Genomic DNA, 16,913 nt, shown 5'->3' on the forward strand with positions numbered 1-16,913 from the left:
TTCTCTCGAAGTCTTGAGCGTGTGCAGTGGCTAACATGGTGCCTACCCGAGCCAACGTTCCGCTCGGCGGAGTACTTTCTTCTCGCTTCGAATAGTGTCGACGTCGAAGTGAACCGGCGGATGCATCTGCTCCATCACCGCTCTCAAGATCAGGCATATGTGCAGCAGCGCCGCTCGATACGGCGGTTCCGCTTGTTGGCATGCGCCCGAGGGCGTGAGGAGGCGAGCTTTTTGACCCCCGTCCAGTATATGAAGTAGGGACGGGGGGGATGGAAGAAGCTCCTTCCTCGTCGGACACGGCCATTGATATGTCATATGGAAGTGGGACATCTCTTGAAGCTCGGAACCTGCCGACGTTCGTGCAATGTTCGTTCTCAACACGGAAAATCGTCCACATTCCACGACGGCATACTTCGGAGAGTGCAACGGCAAAACTCAAAACAGCTGAGTGTTGGATGTCGTTTATGAAGATGGCGTATAAGATCCAGTTGAAGCGTAGTATGGGGTCGATTATCATGGCGATATAGTATACCCATCGACGTCGGAAACCAAGGTAATCTCGTAAGTATGGGTTTTTCGAATAAGGATTGCACAAACTCCAATCCATTGCCAAGTCCCAGACCGATGCGTATATGGCATTGAGGCAGGCAAAAGTGATGAATATTCCACGTAAAGTATCCGATTTGTCGATACGGTATAAGCTGAGGGTTAGGTAGTAAAGTATAGAAAAAGAGTATTTCCCAAAATTGACGAGATGAGGAAATGCATTGCGTGTGTCGTAGTAACGACGAAGGCATTGGAACCCACGCCATATTGAAGGAACCGTTGTCACGAAGCCAAGTGCGCGGGAATGTGAGGAATTGCACATTGGCGGATTATCCCATCTACTTGCATATAAACAAAAGAAGAGTGCGATGTTCTGAGCCCACCTGGTCAGCTGGACTATATTTTTTATATCTAGAGGGAATTTGCTTTACTTACCCCCATGGCATAAGTCTGGGAACAGTACATGTCGCCTAGGAAGAAGTCTCTAAATTCCACAGGATAGAGACCTGCGAGGAGCAGCCTCCACTATAATTTTGTCAGCTAAAAGTTGTGAAGTGAGAAGGATAGACCTTACATGTGAGTATGCCCACCAAAGCCTGCTTCGGTAGTAGAGAATTCGCGCAGGTAGAAATAAGGTAACGACGGTTAATCCAATTAAGACCACAGGCCAGTATATATAAAATGAATTTATCCAGCGGAAGTTTAACCACATGCAGAGCCCCAGGAGAAGACTGAACAGGGACGGTAGCTAATTAACCACATGTTAGCAGAGTAATTAACACCGAAGTATACTACTACTTGGAAAGCCTACCTCCGAAAGTTGACGCCAATCTAGAACATGGCGGGTATCATACTCGAAAACGAAAATATAGTTGATTTTAGATAGAGTCCAAACCCTACAGTCCAGACAAAAGAGAAAGAAATGGACAAGAATAAGGAAATATCCACCGTATATCTAGACGAAATATATTAGAAGACCCTTCGATCAAAGCAAAAATGTCGGATTCTCGTACCTGAAGAAGATAGCTCGTTTCAGTCTTTACATCTATGTCATCGTTGAACAAGTGTCCAATTGCATATGCAAGGCCCTGAACAGCGAATACAAAACCCCCTGCTAGTAGTAGTCCACTTCGGAACGAGTTGGGGGAGAAATCTGTTGAAACCCCTGATTTGCCACGCAATTTATGAGTGGCAGCTTTGCGGTTCCCTCGTTCAAAATAGCGGGAATACAAATCCTCAACCGCAACTAAGTGGTTTTCAACAATATCGCTTTGCACAAACCATGCCTTATTGACCTTTTCGGTCATGTATCTGCCTGTAGGGCGAGCGTATGAAACCTTGTCATACTTTTTATTCATCTTTCGAAAGGCCTTTCTGTTTAAATCAGCATATGATTTAAGCAATTCTAGGCCGCGATAGAATTCTAAAAGGGCAAGCTTTAGTTTCCTTTTGGCAGAGCTATAAGGTACACTTTGGTATTCTTTGCGGGTAACATAATCTCTTTGCTCATCGGGCATTGCTTGAGGCTCTGGGCCGCTGGGTGTTGCCAACTGTGTCATTGCTCTGGTTGTCTTCCCCATATGGGAGCCTCTGCCACGGGCTAACGGCCTAGTCCAGGAGGTAGCAGTCTGGCCAGCAGGGCCTCTAATGGCACTCATATCCCCTTCAGCTTCATATTTAGACTTGTTCCTCTTTATCCTTATTTCTTCGAGTCGTGAGTCTCGCATGACGTGAAGCTGACCCCTGAGTAATTGGAGCCTTTTCGTCGATTCATCCTCTTTCAACTTGTAAAATGTTTCAATTTTCAACAGCTCCTTGTCCATAAAGGCAAAAAACTCGGTCTCCTTAGCTTTGAGCTCGGCAAGAGCCTGCTCTCGTGCAGGTGCCTGGGCTTTGGAGTTCTCATACTCTGGGACGGATGAGAATATTCTGTGAATAAATGAGGGTCTTGGGCTGGGTGTGCCAACTGTAGGTCGTCGGTCGCTGATTTGTTTCCGCAATGATCCGCGCCCAGATTGTGTGTTGTGTCCAGCGCGAGGTTTTTTCTGGGTCTTTGTATAGGGTGTTAGATGTCCATCACCGTATAGTGTAGATGATTCATTCCGAGGCGTGAAGTAGTTGTCATCCGGGTCTATTGCGGGATCGGGAAGCTGGAGTGAGGAGGGAACTAGAGATGGAGAAACTGTGTGTGGCTTGGTTTCGGTGGTACAATGCTTCCATATCCCTCAGTCTGGTCGAAGCGGGATGCCGGAGTTCGGAGCAGTGGCCGTTCTGGTGCTGGTGCTGTCTGGTTTGCCAAATTACCTGCATGACGCTGCGTTACACTGCTGAATCCAGGTATATCGTTAGGTGTCAACGGGAATTGGACGGAATCACGGCGTGTGGCGCTAATCTGGCTGAACCGCCGTCGTCCGGGAGTCCACGACGCCTGTTCGACATGTCGAAGGGCTCTTGCGATGGCCTTGACCTTCTTCTTCCCGCTCTATAGATCGTGACAGCCCTACAGGTCAGCTAGGGATCGGCATTGCGTGGCATTGCTTGGGCCTTTCAACTTGCCTTGTAGTTCAAATACTTCGCTCGCCATTCAGGAACCAGTTCCCGTTCAAGGTCTCTATAGATGAGGTCGTCAGCCAACTCCTATGATGAAAGTAACCTGCAGCCAAGTACCATACCCCTACTTGGTGTGTGACTTACTTTGCAAACTTCATTCTCTAGTGTATGGGTGTATAGATTCATTGCCGACTGTTGTTGGAGAGACCGTAAACTAGCAATGCCTGGCCTGCAATGAATTACTGTCGCGAGATTCCCCAGGTCGGCCTCGACGGTGTCTTTTGATATATAAACCTTTCCATCATTGCGCCTCAAACCACAAAAAGTACAAAACCGGCTTCGGCAAAGACCCACGTGTCTGCTGACTCATCGAAAGTGAAAAAGAAGCAACTTCAGCCTCTTCGACGTCATCTTTTCTTTTTTGTTCATCAACAACAACGACTCAATGCGATGAACGACGAAACAGACGAGAGATAAGGGAGACGAAGAAGGTGATGAGCTGGAGAAAAGAAAAAAGCTTGTGACGGTGACCGTACTACGGGCGGGATGGATGCGGACAAGTTGACTCTGGGGCTGCTGTTTGGCTGGCGGGAAGGATGCGGGAGCAAGCAGACGAAACCCCCTTAGCTGGGATGATTGGTCCTACCGACAAACGCCCTGCCCTCCTCGTCTCTTCCGCACAGGCGCACACTGTGGCTCTCGGGATGCCCTGAGGAATGACGGGAAGCGAACCTTATCTCGCTGTTGATGCTGAAACATCTATCTCGCAGATTCACCGCCTGCAGTCAGCAATTGGACAGACCTTTGTTTGCCACGAAAAGAGCTATTCGTATCGTGGTTCTGGACAACTGTCCTTTGTGCAACAGTAGCCGTCTATTTGTCAATAGCTCAGGAGTCGTGTGACTGAGCGCATGCCAATCAAAAGCCCAGACCGTCTCGCCGACAGCTGGCACTGCCCTTAGCCCCTTGCAGCCACCACGCGAACAGCTACCAAGCTTTAATTTCTTCTCGAAAAGTGTAACTATATCGTGTAGGAGCGGAGGTCACCGCTCCCATGCCCTAATATCGATGCCGGAATCCCGAAGGCATCAATGTCGGCCTTTTTGTTGCACAACTGACGCTCTTGTCCAGTTCACCACTAATAGCTATTTGCTATATACGATGTGCCACTTTCTAGTTGCATTCCATCCGGGGATAGTTAGTAAATGCGACGTTTTTTTTTCTTTTGGCAATGCCCTTTAGTAGCCAACCTTGGCAGTCAATATGTTGATATCGAACTTGCATCTGGTGGAACGGAACACGATCTTGATGGCTGTCAAACGAATGGAATCAATTTCTGCTGTCAGACTCCCTGCTAAGAATTTGACAGAGAGTAGCATTTAAGTTATTGAACATGCTAAAAATATATTCAACATGAAGGACGGTCAGGTGAAATTTTAACTTCCCCGACAAACGGATATAGCACGGACCGGCACTAATGCTTTATTTAAAGCAACTAGAGAATTGTATGCAGAGGAAAACGCATACTAAACAGGATTGTGAATTTTCAAACTGACACGTCAATGCCATATCCTTCATAATCAAAATTTTCCAAGGTCAAAATTTTTTCTTCCCAGTCATTGTCCATCCGTTCGAACCGCCATTCGTGTCCTGTCTGTAGAACTCCAGTCTTATTGGCAAGGGCTTCTGTTTGCCGTTCTTGATACTCGGCTAGTAGATCTGGGTGTGGAACCCAAACAACCTTCATTCCAGCTCGTCTTGCTGCCTCAAATCCAGCCAAACTATCCTCAAAGACCAGACACTCGCTAGGTAAGATGGCCTTTTCGTCGGGCCTAACTGCCGAGTTCAGCACCTGTAGTGCAACCAAGTATATATCAGGTGCCGGCTTCCCGCAGCCTTTTGGTATCCGGGGATCATCTCCCAAGATTCGCCGTTCAGGCAGAAAGAAGTCGATTAATCGCTTTGTTTCTGGCCTTGAGGTCTTCACTTCGTAGCTTTGGCTCTTCGCACCAGTTGCTAGTGCGAGCTCTATCTTTTGACCGGATGCGACGCTATGCGCACGGCTAAGGTTATGCACGAGCTGTTCTGCACCAGGCATTGGCATGCAATTTGAGAAATTCAATCGCATTTGTTGGGCTGATTCATAAGCCCATTGCTCCCGAGAAATGGGCAGTTTGGCCCAATCGTGGAACAAGTCACTGTTTGTTGAGCCGGAAACACCCATTAGTTTTTGCTCGAATGGATCTATTGAAAGGTGGTCTTCCGTGCTTTTCGAGGAGGTGATTTATAGCCGATGTTATCATATCTTCTGAGTTAATAAGAAGCCCATCCATATCAAATATGCATGCTCGTACTAAGGGGAACCCCATGGTGGTCATAACAGCCCACCTAAGGTACTATAGGCGATGATGTCTCCGCGAACTTTCAAGATTGGACGTGAATATAACCAAGTAACCGTTCCTAAACACCTCTATCTAAGAGCAGAAAAATATGATATGGTGTGTTTTTTTGCTCGTGAACAGTGACCACTCCTAAGTTCAATGATCAAGTGGTTACATTATTAGCGCCGGGGCTCCCAACAGATCTGACATGAAAAACTCTCATTATATTCAGTGGCATTAACTAAGTATAAATCAAAACTATGTTACACCGTCCCCTCTATAAGTCTTCTAGTTCAAGCAACCTATTATTGAAACGCTCTATACATTACAAGGAAGCAAAATTCCTGCCGATAACTACCCTCATTCATCGTTCATCTCAATGCCGCACAATATCCTCAAACCAGTCCAGGAGTATCTGGTTCGCCAGAACACTTGCACCAACAGAACAATGCTCTCCCGCCCCATCAACGGCCCTGAATTCATGATAAGTAGCAAATTTGCTACCAATCTTATCGGCTAGTGCTTTTGCTTGGCCAGGGAAAAATTGATCATTCTGTGCATCAGCCACAAAAACGGGCATTGTAATATTCTGCACAAAGCCGTCCATGTTGTATTTTTGGGTCTGTGAGAGCCACTCAAATGGTGACTCGGTGTTAAACGACCACAAGCCTTGTTGAACAGCCCAGCGAGTGAACGTGTCGGCCGAAGGTTCCGCCAGGCCCGCTTCCACGATAGAATCAAAACGTTTGGCGTTTTCAGATCCGGATTTAAAGAGCTCCTTTAGTTGTGGGGGGAAAGGTCGTAGATTCGATTCGCCAAAATCGTAAATGCCATCTAGTGCAATAACAGCAGCGATACGTTTCTCGACTGCCGCAGCGCGAGGTGCAAGGAAACCGCCGAATGAAAGGCCCATGAGACCAATAGCGTTGACTCGGACCTCAGGACGAGTGAGGGCATAGTCGACAACTGGGGTAACAACCTTCTCCCACTCAGGGATGAAGCCGAGTTTCTGTTCTCGACGTACTGTGGGTTGCCCAGGTCCTTCGTAAGTGATAACGTTGATTCCTCGATCAAGGGCCGCCTTGCCTAGCACATGATACATTTCCTCTTGCGCACCGTCATAGCCATTCCCCATGATGATTGTCGGTCGGGGCCCCGGTAAACCACAACCGTAAAATATAATGGGTATCGAAAAGTTCGAGTTGGGCTCATTACCCTTGGCATGCAGGGTTACCCTCTGCCCTGGAACAGGGAGAAGAGATATTGCTGTATTGAACGCCTCTAAGTGCTTGTCCCAAAGAGAATAAACCCGGGGATCGGTCCAGTTGCCCCGCAAAAAGAAGTCTGCGGAACGGTAATAAGTTGCGGCTTTGAAGAAGGCGCGGCGAGCAGATATTGGATGGTTTGTAAGGTTGATACCCTTAGCCTGCTCATGAACGCGGGTGGCAAGTTTGTTGAATGTAGCATAATAACTTTCGAAGTCTCCTGCTTTGATTTCGCTAGCAGCTGTGAGAATTTCATTGATATCGGAACCATCATATGCTGCGATGGACAGATCACGCAGCAGTTCGTAGTGAAATGATTTGTCCGAGCTAAGTTGAATTGATGAGATTGATGAGTTGTCCCTCTTCTCAATGCGCACCGGAGAAGCCTATTTATAAACGTATTAAAAGCAAGAAACAAACAGGTACCTCACGCCCTCGGGATACTTCTTACCCTGCATAGGCCAACCGCGCCAATTATAGCTGCAAGCTGCGACAACTTCATTGCGGCAAAGGTAAATAGTTGGATATATAAATCTCGGACTGCTTTGTTTCTGAGTGATGCTCTTTCAAGAGATGGCATATATCTGGAGAGGTTCACGCCATTTTATAGACGTCTTGGTTGAGATACGCGTCATGGTTTCGGCGTCTTGAAATGGTAACTCTTGCGAGATAACTGTACTCTGGTAGAGGCAGTTGTAGCTCAGCCCTGTCTCCATCGGTTATTGTATGAACAGCGGGAGGATTCAAGAGAATGTAGGAGGATGGATGACGTAGGCATACATTTCACTAGTTGTGTCCCAAAGAAGAAGGCTTTGCGAGCTCCAGTTTTTAGAGTTCGATTGATTATAAAGAAACTTTAACCTTATCCCGGATGACATGAAAGTCCGAGACTTAACAAACTAACCTGTTACGGCTAGACTCTCCGCAGAGCCGCGTTTCCATTAGTAATGAATCCTTCAGCTCGTTTAACCAAATGCGGAACGAAGGATTGTCATTTGTCGACATGAGCAGGCAGATGCATTCAGCATGACAGAGGTACCCCCAATAATATCGTTTATAAACGAGCAGCAGCGGCAGCAGGCAAATGCCGGGCGTCGGAAAGGAGTGAAACAGTTCCATAGGAAATCCCGGGTCGGTTGCCAAAGATGCCGAACGAAGAGAGTCAAGGTGAGTGCAGCAGGATATATATAAGGAGTACTTGAGCCAATTGACCCTGGCAGTACAGGGTATCCAGCAGTCAGGTACTAATGAATGGAAAGTGTGATGAAACTAAGCCAGTATGCCGCAATTGCGAACGTGTCGAGGAACCCTGCATCTATGATCGGCTTCCTAAAGAGGAATCGATGGAGGTCGAGCCAGCAGAGACGAGAGACCGTCGGATTCTAGAGCTCAGGTTGATGCATCTTTATATTACCGAAACTGGCCCGACAATTGCTTTCGACCCTGAGAGCTCTTATGAAGTCTTTGTCGATGCACTTCCACGCATGGCCTTCCAGTCAGATGGACTTCTCTACAGCATTTACGCAGTAACCAGCCTCCAGCAGGCAAAGAAAGTACCAGCAGATGCCTCGGAATCCACTATGCTCGAGCATCACCAGCGTTACCTGCAACTTGCATTCAAGCACCACCATATGGAGCTCATTTCCTTCTCAAAGGAGAAAGCCGATGTGATCATGTTAACTACTCACCTTATGCGCCTCGTAGCATTTGTAATGCTCTCCGAACGCATTTTGGAACCTTACGCACCTCCCATTGAGTGGCTTCGCATAACCAGCAGCAACGCAAAGTTCTTTCAGACCGCAATGGAAGCCGTAGGGGACGATCCGTCCTCTTGCACAGCCAAATTACTTAGATCAACTCCTCTAGCATTGGACGAGGATAACGCCCAGTATGAGGTACCTGATCCTCGACCAAGCTTTGAGCATATCCTGACCGCTCGAAGCAAGGATCCAGATGACAAAGATGACCCAGTTTTCTGGGATGATGGCGTCCGGGCTGCATATGAGGGAGCAATGGGCTATCTCGGCAGTATATTTCGGATACTACATAACTACGATGGCCCACCCGGCCCTATCAGACGGCGAATCGTTGTTTTCCCCTTTATCGTGGATCCTCGCTTCATCGACCTTGTGGCAGAAGGACGCCCGCGAGCACTTGTTATCCTCGCTCACTTTTTTGCGCTCATTGTGTTTTTGGATACCTATTGGTTTGTTGGAAACACTGGTGCTCGTGAAGTCCGGGCGATAGCTGCGCATATCCCACCTTTCTGGCAGGGGCTAATGGGATTCCCGCTTTATATCGCCGAGAACGGGTTCGCTTGCAAACGGTGAAGAGTGGCCGCACTCTCGGGCCCGACAATTTACTGGTATTTTTAGTATATAGAAAACATCTTCAAATACATACGGAGTATGGACTGTTAAAAACGATTTGACTTTGTGTAAAACACCTAGTGGTTATATTGGGGGGGGCTTGGCTCAGTGACAATTTAGGCTTGTCGCTCCGACCCGGAGTGGCGGCCAACCTAGTACCTGTCCTGCCCTCTTTCGTTATCCACACCTAGGTGGTTTTACTTCGGAACCGCATGGGTTATCACAGAAGGCGTTTACGCGTTTACTCTGATGGAGAAATAACTCGCATACAGGAGCTAGGGGGATTTCTTGCTTGTTCTTGCGACTTCTGTGGTACTGACGCAGTGTAAACCCTGCATAATATCCACCAATGGAAACTCCAAAGTGGAAGTATCTGATAGGTACTTCATATAATAACGACTGTTATTGAATGGCCTAATGTTCTCCCGGTGTTGCATAATTTCACTCCGTCGGCCGTATGTCGCTGCTACGGCGTCATGCAAGCCGTTTTGATTATCAGGCACTGCGCGGGAGTCCACTTCAGCTCCGAATCGGCCTAGTTGCTCCCTGGTCTGCTCAAAAGTAATGGATGTTGGTTCGCATATAAGAGATGGCTCAAGGAGGTGTTGTTCTTGGTTTCTTGTAAACCCAAGGAAGCCGAGAACCACGGCCAACCCATCATGACACCAAAGCCTTCAGACAACGATGCCCGACTGGCGGCCCCGGCAGAAGATCAACCGATTGATGACATCGACAATGGAAATGACAAATATCTCACAGGTGTCAGCCTGTGGCTCGCCTCTATTTCACTAGTGATACCGGTCTTTTTATCTACTTTAGATGCCACAATTGTCGCAACTGTATGTTTCCACGGTTGCATGATGCCCGGTGTTGAGACTAATAGTAAGCATATAGGCCGTTCCCGAAATTGTCAGTGAATTCCACTCCACCCTTGACATAGGATGGTACAGCACTGCATATTCGATAGCGAAGTAGGTGGAACGCTTCTTTGGCCTATTTTTGGCAATGGTTAATGGACTTTTTTTGTTCAGCTGTGCGATGCTTCCAATGGCTGGAACTCTTAACACCGTTTTTAACATAAAGGTAGACTTCCCATAGTATATTTACATTATCTGTGCTTACGATGCTTAGATCGTCTTTATCGTCTTTCTTATTCTCTTCGAGCTCGGCTCAGCTCTCTCTGGAGCTGCAACTTCTTCCATTATGTTGATTATTGGGCGCGCTATTGCTGGTATGGGTGCTGCGGGCCTTTACAATGGCTCTATGACTATGTTGACAGGCGCTGTCAATCCGAAAGCCCGAGCAGGTAAGTCTTCGGTCCTGTTATTTATATCTAATATTGCGCTTATACCGACCTTCTAAGTGCAAATTAGTGTCGGAACTGCCGTGGCTGCATCTGGAACCGTATTTGGGCCTGTTATCGGCGGTGCACTAACATCAGGAGCTTCGTGGCGATGGTGTAAGTTTTTCCCCCTGCTTCAGCCCCTAAATCATTATCGCTATTCCAAGGACTCCTCTAATGAACCCGACATTACTTAGGTTTTTATATTAACCTTCCACCCGGTGTCATCACAGTACTGGCTATGCTTTTCATACGCTTTCCCATCCGGAAGGCCAAAGATGCTACGCCAAAAACCATTTTAGGGCTCGTACAAGCAATCGACTTAGTCGGCTTTGTTTTATTTGCTCCAACATGTGTTATGCTCCTACTTGCGCTCTCATTAGGTGGGACAACATACGCCTGGAATTCAGCAACAATCATCGGTCTCTTCTGCGGCACCGTTGCTTGCTGTGGAGTATTTCTTACCTGGGAACATTTCGCCCATGAGGACGCAATGATTCCATTGTCATTGCTCAAGCAATCTGCCGTCGCATTCAGCGCTCTCACAATCATGTTCCAATTCAGCGGAGTCGTGTGCCTAACTTACTACCTGCCAATATGGTTCCAAACAGTCAAGGGCATAACACCACTGCTAAGTGGTGTATATCAGTTGCCAACTATTGTCTCACAAACGCTTTTTACAGTTATATCAGGATCTATGGGTACGTGATGTACCATTCTCAGTCACCGATATAGGGGATATCATTTATTAACAGTCTCTTCTAGTTGCTACGAAGGGTAGATATGCAACACCTGTTTGCCTCATTGGATGCGCTCTAACAACAATTGGTGCTGGCTTAATTACAACATTCCAACCAGATACATCTACTGCAAAGTGGGTTGGATATCAAATTCTCCTTGGAGCTGGTAGAGGCCTCTCTCTTCAAATAGTAAGGAGTCAATTTCCATACCGAGACAGCAGCAGCTAACTACTATATAGCCACTCATTGTTACCCAGGGAATCCTTCCTCCGCATATGATCCCGAAGGGCACAAGCTTGATTCTGTTAAGCCAGTTTTTCGGCTGTTCGGTCTTTATTGCTTCTTCACAAACGATATTTAGCAACCAGCTTGTTCACTTGATCACCGAGCGCGGTATTCCTAATCCGCTCGCAGTCGTTCATTCAGGGGGTCTTCCTGCTACACTTAAGGCGATGGGTCTAGCTCATTATCTGGCCGAAATCGCACTTGCTTATAACAATGCATTGGTTAGAACATGGGTAAGTCGTTAGACCTCTATATCACGGATTCGACATCAATGCTAATGTACTGCGACTTTAGTACCTCTCAGTTGTCCTTGCCGGCTGTTCCTTTCTGGTTGCCTTTGGTATGGGACAGAAGCCTCTTAACGCTGGAGCCAACGTGTCAAACGAAGAGGGGACTAAAGCTCTAGCCGAGAAGGAAGCATCGACAATAGACAAGCCTTCAAGTGTACCTGGGTCCCAGGGCACTGTAATGGAAAAATAGGGTTCATGTGGTCAAGGTTAGGATTAATATTGAAAGTTGATAAATTTTTAAATAGGATATGTAATTAATCAGGCTTTATATTAAGTATTTTACTAGCCTCTTCCTCAAAAGAACACCAGTGTTTCGAACACCCCAAATTCGCCTGGTCCACCCAAATCACCTCAAACTGGTGGCCGCATCAGCCTTCTCTGTCGAAAACGGACCAAATACCCACAAAAACAAGTTCATATATAACACAGACTCTATTATACATGTCTGAAATAAACAGAGCAGTTTATCGAGTACACCGAAGGCACCAAAGAGGTTATAGTAGCAGGGAATACAGTCATTCCTATTGACTAACGGATCTGGGCTGGTTTGGATAAAAATTTCCACACCAAAAGGAGTCTTCCAGCTACCCAGCTCCTCTAGCCACCACCGGCGACCTAGTCCCAAGCTCGACCAACACCGTAGCACCCCCTGAGTCGACCCCAGCAACCCCTACCCAACCAGCACTCAGCCCTCTTACCCCACCCCACCAAATATAGCTCCGGGCGTGCCTGCCCCAACCGGCGTGTCAACTAACGGCACAACTCCAGTCCACCCACCAATCTACACTGGTATGGCATCCCGTACCCAGGCTGGCGTTGTCTCTGCCATCGTCATGCTTGCATAAATTCCTTAGTTATCCACTCTCTCTTTATCTGTAAGAAACTTTCAAAACGATCGCCTGATGCCAATTTGAAACACAGCCGCTGGTGGAATCTTGCTTTCTTTTGCTGAGTCACATTAAGTATTTGTCAGTCTATTCTTTCGTGCCTTATAAGTATTTGTTATCTCCATTTCGTTACAGATTGATTTCCTTGCTCAGAAAGTATAGCTTGTTCCAAGAAGGGAGAAATACGTGCCAGCGCTACCTGTTCGGCCTATTCAGTCTTGTTTGGTCTTTCTGTTCGGTCTGTAACTTCTCAGAGTGGGCCCTTCGGCCATATTAACTTTCGGTAACTAACGACTAATCGAGTATAGGTAGACAAGTACCTGGTAAGTAGTACTTTATTTTGACGTCAGCCCGAGCGATATAAGAGATGTCGCCGAGTCAAATAATGTATTCTATAACTTTATACACATACACAAACTAATAGTCGTGTTCCTCGAATACTTCCTTGTCTTTTCGTCAACAACACACATGGAGGTTTGGCGAAAGTTAACGCCTTTGGCGCAGGCTTATCGTAGATCTCGTAGGTCTACCTCCAAACGCATTCCCTTTCAATCCCGTGGGTTTGCATTGTCATTTATCCATCGGCAGGTCGACCAAAAAATCTCACGAGAATGGACTCAGACGGGTCCAACCACCTATGAGCGAGCAATTGATCATTTGGAAACCTATTACCTCTTTATGGCAGATCGTGGTTCTGGACAGCCTAGGCAGAACTGGTATACAACAGCGGCAATAAAGATTAAGACGGAGCGTGAAGACTTCTCAAAAGATATAAAAAATGTTTGGACGGCTTTACGCTACGAACACCCCAATTATTCAGCTTTCGTTCAAAACGACCGTTGGATCTATAATGTTGCCGATGAGCAAGAACTCGGCTCATGGCTGCAGGAAACATTCCATATTCATGATGTTGAAGAAAGTGCCCGTCAACTTTATCCTTTTAAGACAAACCCCAGCCAGCGAGCCGTTCTACATGTCCTCCCTCGGACACAGGAGATTGTTCTTCAAGCGCCACACACACACGTCGATGGCATAGGCATGGTGACATTCTTTAACCAGATGATGCAACTCCTTGTCGCACCTCCTGCCCGACCCAATTTCGGAAAGGAGGGTTCTCATCTCGTACCCCCTATCAGCAAAACTGCTGAGATCCCTGAATACACCATCTCACAAAAGGTAGCATGGGACGCCGCCCTTGTCAAATTTCGCTCACAGTTCCCAACCGTTAGTTTACGTCCGGATAATGCAGGTGCACTACCGGCAAAATATACCAAACTCCAATGGCTTACCTTCACCGCTGAGGAGACCGCACGCATCGCAGCGAAATCAAAGGAACTGGGCTTCTCCGTTACCGCAGCTGCACAAGCTGCTCTGTCGCATGCAACACGTGTCCACAGCCAGGTCCGTAATAAGACACACTCTACGCTAGCAATCTTCGATGCGCGCGAACATATCAACCCCAACCTGCATCCTCCTCATAAGCTTGTTGGCCCTCACGTCTTCGCCATGCCGGTGGTGATTCCCGTTACCTCCTTTGTCGAAACGGCAAGACAGACTAAGAAGGTATTCATCGATTGCAAAAAGGATGACTTGGTGCGAGCCGTAAGCCCTCTCTTTTCCTCGGATCTAATCGCAACGCTCTCAGCTCCACGACCACCTCAAATGCGAATCTCCGGTCAGCTACAGCTAACCAGCTTGGGCATTCTTGACAAACATCTAAACACCGTCTATCGATCCTCCGAGCAGAAATCAGGGGGACGAACACAGCTAGAAGTTCAAGACCTATGGCTAGCCCCTGATATGCTAACTCCTGACATCACGGCCGATGTATGGACCTTCAGAGGTCAACTCCATATTCAGTTAGCTTACAATGGGGCCTTCTATCATGATGAGAGCGTGGCCTTTTTGTTACGATTGATTCAGAAGCAGTTTGCCCAAGGTTTATCTTTGGATCTTGAAACCGATATCAAGGTACCGGGGGATGAGTCTTTTTTGAAGACCCAGAAAGAGGTGGCTAGCCTAGCAGGTCACGCCTGATGTCTTCCAATCAGATATTCTGTGGGGAGGTCGTTGTGACCGCTGATGAACGTCGCTGAGCAAATTTATCAATTTTCAAATTAGTCGACGTTATAGTAGTAACGTTGATGTCTGGATTGCAATGGATGGGCGATAGCAAGGCCGCGGGATATCCGTATGTGATTGCTATGCAGGTGCTAGAGCTTCCTAGTGCTGCTAAGCCGTTTGTTTCTCGACGATAGAGAATACGATGGGTTCGAGATATATTAAGACGGGTGATTTTTCCCTTATTATATAAGGTTCTCTCTTGGTCATATGACTGTTTTCTTTACAAGTATATACAATCACTTTTCTTTTGTATACAGATGTGTCTAGTTCATTCCGTCTCTAATTTATACATATTCCCATTTCGTCGTCGTCCTGGCAGCGCCATTGCGAATGAAGGTAGAAAAGATGTCGCGGTGCAAAGTCTAGATCTAGGAGGCTATCTTTGGCATCCACAAGCATGTTGGTGCCGGGGAAGCAAACATGCCAGAAACAACCCCTCACAACGGGGGCCAAAAGGACTTGTTTAAACACAAAGCCGAAAGCCACGCAAATTATTCGGGCATATACTCCCTATGGCGGCAAAAGTCCCCGGGCCGTACCAAGTTGCCGGCACCTATTCCGTAAGGGTTCTCTGCATAGAAGGTTGTCGAAGCCTGCTAGACCTATTCTGGAAAAGCAAAGACGGCGTACGGAGGACTTCCTATATTTACGAGCCTTTGACACGATTTTCAGACATTTACAATTGGTTTCCAGCATTGTGCAGATGCATCTCTCTTTTTGTCGATAACTGTGTCGGGGAACTGATTCAACTCTGAATTTTTCAATCTTTTACCAAAAAATGTCAAAATTGCCGAGTGAGCAGGTCGCCTTGTTGGCTGACGGGGTGGGAGGCGTCGTGATATCTTCTTCCACCGCGGTCCCCAATATCAACGACAACGAGGTCCTCATCCAGACCAAAGCAGTCGCTTTGAATCCGGTGGATGTGAAATCAGTGGAGGCCTTCAACTACCCCGGTACCCTGGTTGGGTTTGACTTTGCAGGAATCGTGGTTGACATTGGTGCGCAAGCGAGGGAACGGTTTGTCTTAGGAGATAGGGTCTGTGGCTCAGCTCACGGAATGAATCCACTGGATCCCGCGACGGGGGCATTTGCGGAGTACGTCAAGGCTACCACGCATACCACCATGAAAATCCCCGACTCCATGAGCTTTGAGGAGGCATCGACTATGGCGACTGGTGTTGGTGCAATTGGGCTCGTTTTGAAGTCGTTAGGCATCGCCCAGTTTTTTCTTGAGAACCCGCGGCCAAAGCCTTTCGTCGTCCTGGTGTCTGGTGGCAGCTCGGCCTCAGGTACCCTGGCAATACAAATGCTAAAAAGGTACTGGATGTATAACCCTAACAACCCAGCTCGGTAGATAAATGCTAACACGTTCACAGTTGCGGTCTCAAGGTCATCACCACCTGTTCGCCAGCCAATTTCGATCTAGTTCGGTCTCGTGGAGCCGAAGAAGTGTTCAACTATCATTCTGACGAGTGCGCCCAGGACATCAAGAAACACACCCGGAATGGTTTGAGCTACGTAGTCGACTGTATCTCGACACTCGACTCTATGACACTCTGCTATGAGGTAATTGGGAGGCTCGGTGGCACGTACGTCGCTCTGGAACCACCCTCCGTAACGGTCATGAAGAGCAGGCCCACCATCAAAGCCGATTGGATCTTCCAGCCCTCCTTATTTGGAAAGAAGGTGGGGTGGGAGGAGCCCTACGCACGTGCAGAGGACCCAGAACTGTGCCAGTTTGGTCAAGAGATCTATCATCGTGCGCAGGACCTAATTAATGATGGTAGACTTAAACCTCATCCGGCAGCGGTGAAGGATGGGGGTATTCCAGCTGTAGTGGAGGGCTTTGAAATCCTTAAGGCAGGGTCAATTTCGGGCGAGAAGCTTGTATATCGCATCTGATTAGCATAAGCACCAGAATAAATTAGTATTTCGGCTTTAAACGAATACACGGCGTATTTTTGCCTTAAACGGGCTTGGTTCCGATTCGAACGAAGGATCTTGATAGTGAGCAAACAAATGACATTTCCAATCTAGATGTTGATAACATACCTTAAGATACGTTGTCTAGCCTAGCCTACTCTGCCGGCCCACGTGTGATGGAAACATGCCTGGAAAGATGCAATCCTTCAGA

At 47.4% G+C, this 16,913-nt stretch overlaps 7 protein-coding genes across 7 annotated transcripts in view; 4 read left to right on the forward strand and 3 right to left on the reverse strand.

Moving 5' to 3' along the window:
- The window catches only part of MGYG_04000 (SPX/EXS domain-containing protein), a gene marked incomplete at both ends in the record, with an annotated part of 4,110 nt that extends 828 nt beyond the window's left edge, over positions 1-3,282 (reverse strand). The window contains 7 exons of the mRNA XM_003173780.1: positions 47-919; positions 982-1,071; positions 1,121-1,294; positions 1,358-1,501; positions 1,560-2,696; positions 2,756-3,028; positions 3,241-3,282. Of these exons, the coding sequence (XP_003173828.1) occupies positions 47-919; positions 982-1,071; positions 1,121-1,294; positions 1,358-1,501; positions 1,560-2,696; positions 2,756-3,028; positions 3,241-3,282 (2,733 nt within the window). The remainder of the gene's footprint in view (positions 1-46; positions 920-981; positions 1,072-1,120; positions 1,295-1,357; positions 1,502-1,559; positions 2,697-2,755; positions 3,029-3,240) is intronic.
- A 1,360-nt stretch (positions 3,283-4,642) lies between these two features.
- On the reverse strand, positions 4,643-5,320 carry MGYG_04001 (hypothetical protein; the record flags this gene model as incomplete). Its single annotated transcript, XM_003173781.1, has 1 exon — positions 4,643-5,320. One exon carries the CDS (start codon positions 5,318-5,320, stop codon positions 4,643-4,645), a length of 678 nt encoding a protein of 225 aa, XP_003173829.1.
- Positions 5,321-5,853: 533 nt separating this feature from the next.
- MGYG_04002 (2,6-dihydropseudooxynicotine hydrolase) lies at positions 5,854-7,244 on the reverse strand (the record flags this gene model as incomplete). Its single annotated transcript, XM_003173782.1, has 2 exons — positions 5,854-7,128; positions 7,194-7,244. 2 exons carry the CDS (start codon positions 7,242-7,244, stop codon positions 5,854-5,856), a joined length of 1,326 nt encoding a protein of 441 aa, XP_003173830.1.
- A 524-nt stretch (positions 7,245-7,768) lies between these two features.
- Positions 7,769-9,072, forward strand: MGYG_04003 (C6 finger domain-containing protein; the record flags this gene model as incomplete). Its single annotated transcript, XM_003173783.1, has 2 exons — positions 7,769-7,909; positions 8,002-9,072. 2 exons carry the CDS (start codon positions 7,769-7,771, stop codon positions 9,070-9,072), a joined length of 1,212 nt encoding a protein of 403 aa, XP_003173831.1.
- Positions 9,073-9,770: 698 nt separating this feature from the next.
- MGYG_04004 (hypothetical protein) lies at positions 9,771-11,958 on the forward strand (the record flags this gene model as incomplete). The annotated part of the gene is made up of 9 exons (XM_003173784.1): positions 9,771-9,950; positions 10,006-10,082; positions 10,143-10,194; positions 10,243-10,417; positions 10,475-10,570; positions 10,651-11,154; positions 11,219-11,382; positions 11,433-11,711; positions 11,773-11,958. 9 exons carry the CDS (start codon positions 9,771-9,773, stop codon positions 11,956-11,958), a joined length of 1,713 nt encoding a protein of 570 aa, XP_003173832.1.
- Positions 11,959-13,123: 1,165 nt separating this feature from the next.
- On the forward strand, positions 13,124-14,692 carry MGYG_04005 (hypothetical protein; the record flags this gene model as incomplete). Its single annotated transcript, XM_003173785.1, has 1 exon — positions 13,124-14,692. One exon carries the CDS (start codon positions 13,124-13,126, stop codon positions 14,690-14,692), a length of 1,569 nt encoding a protein of 522 aa, XP_003173833.1.
- Positions 14,693-15,557: 865 nt separating this feature from the next.
- Positions 15,558-16,681, forward strand: MGYG_04006 (hypothetical protein; the record flags this gene model as incomplete). Its single annotated transcript, XM_003173786.1, has 2 exons — positions 15,558-16,096; positions 16,156-16,681. 2 exons carry the CDS (start codon positions 15,558-15,560, stop codon positions 16,679-16,681), a joined length of 1,065 nt encoding a protein of 354 aa, XP_003173834.1.
- Between the last annotated feature and the right edge of the window lie 232 nt (positions 16,682-16,913).

Source organism: Nannizzia gypsea, genomic scaffold, assembly GCF_000150975.2.
Source record: "Nannizzia gypsea CBS 118893 supercont1.3 genomic scaffold, whole genome shotgun sequence".
Classification (NCBI taxonomy): Eukaryota; Fungi; Ascomycota; class Eurotiomycetes; order Onygenales; family Arthrodermataceae; genus Nannizzia; species Nannizzia gypsea.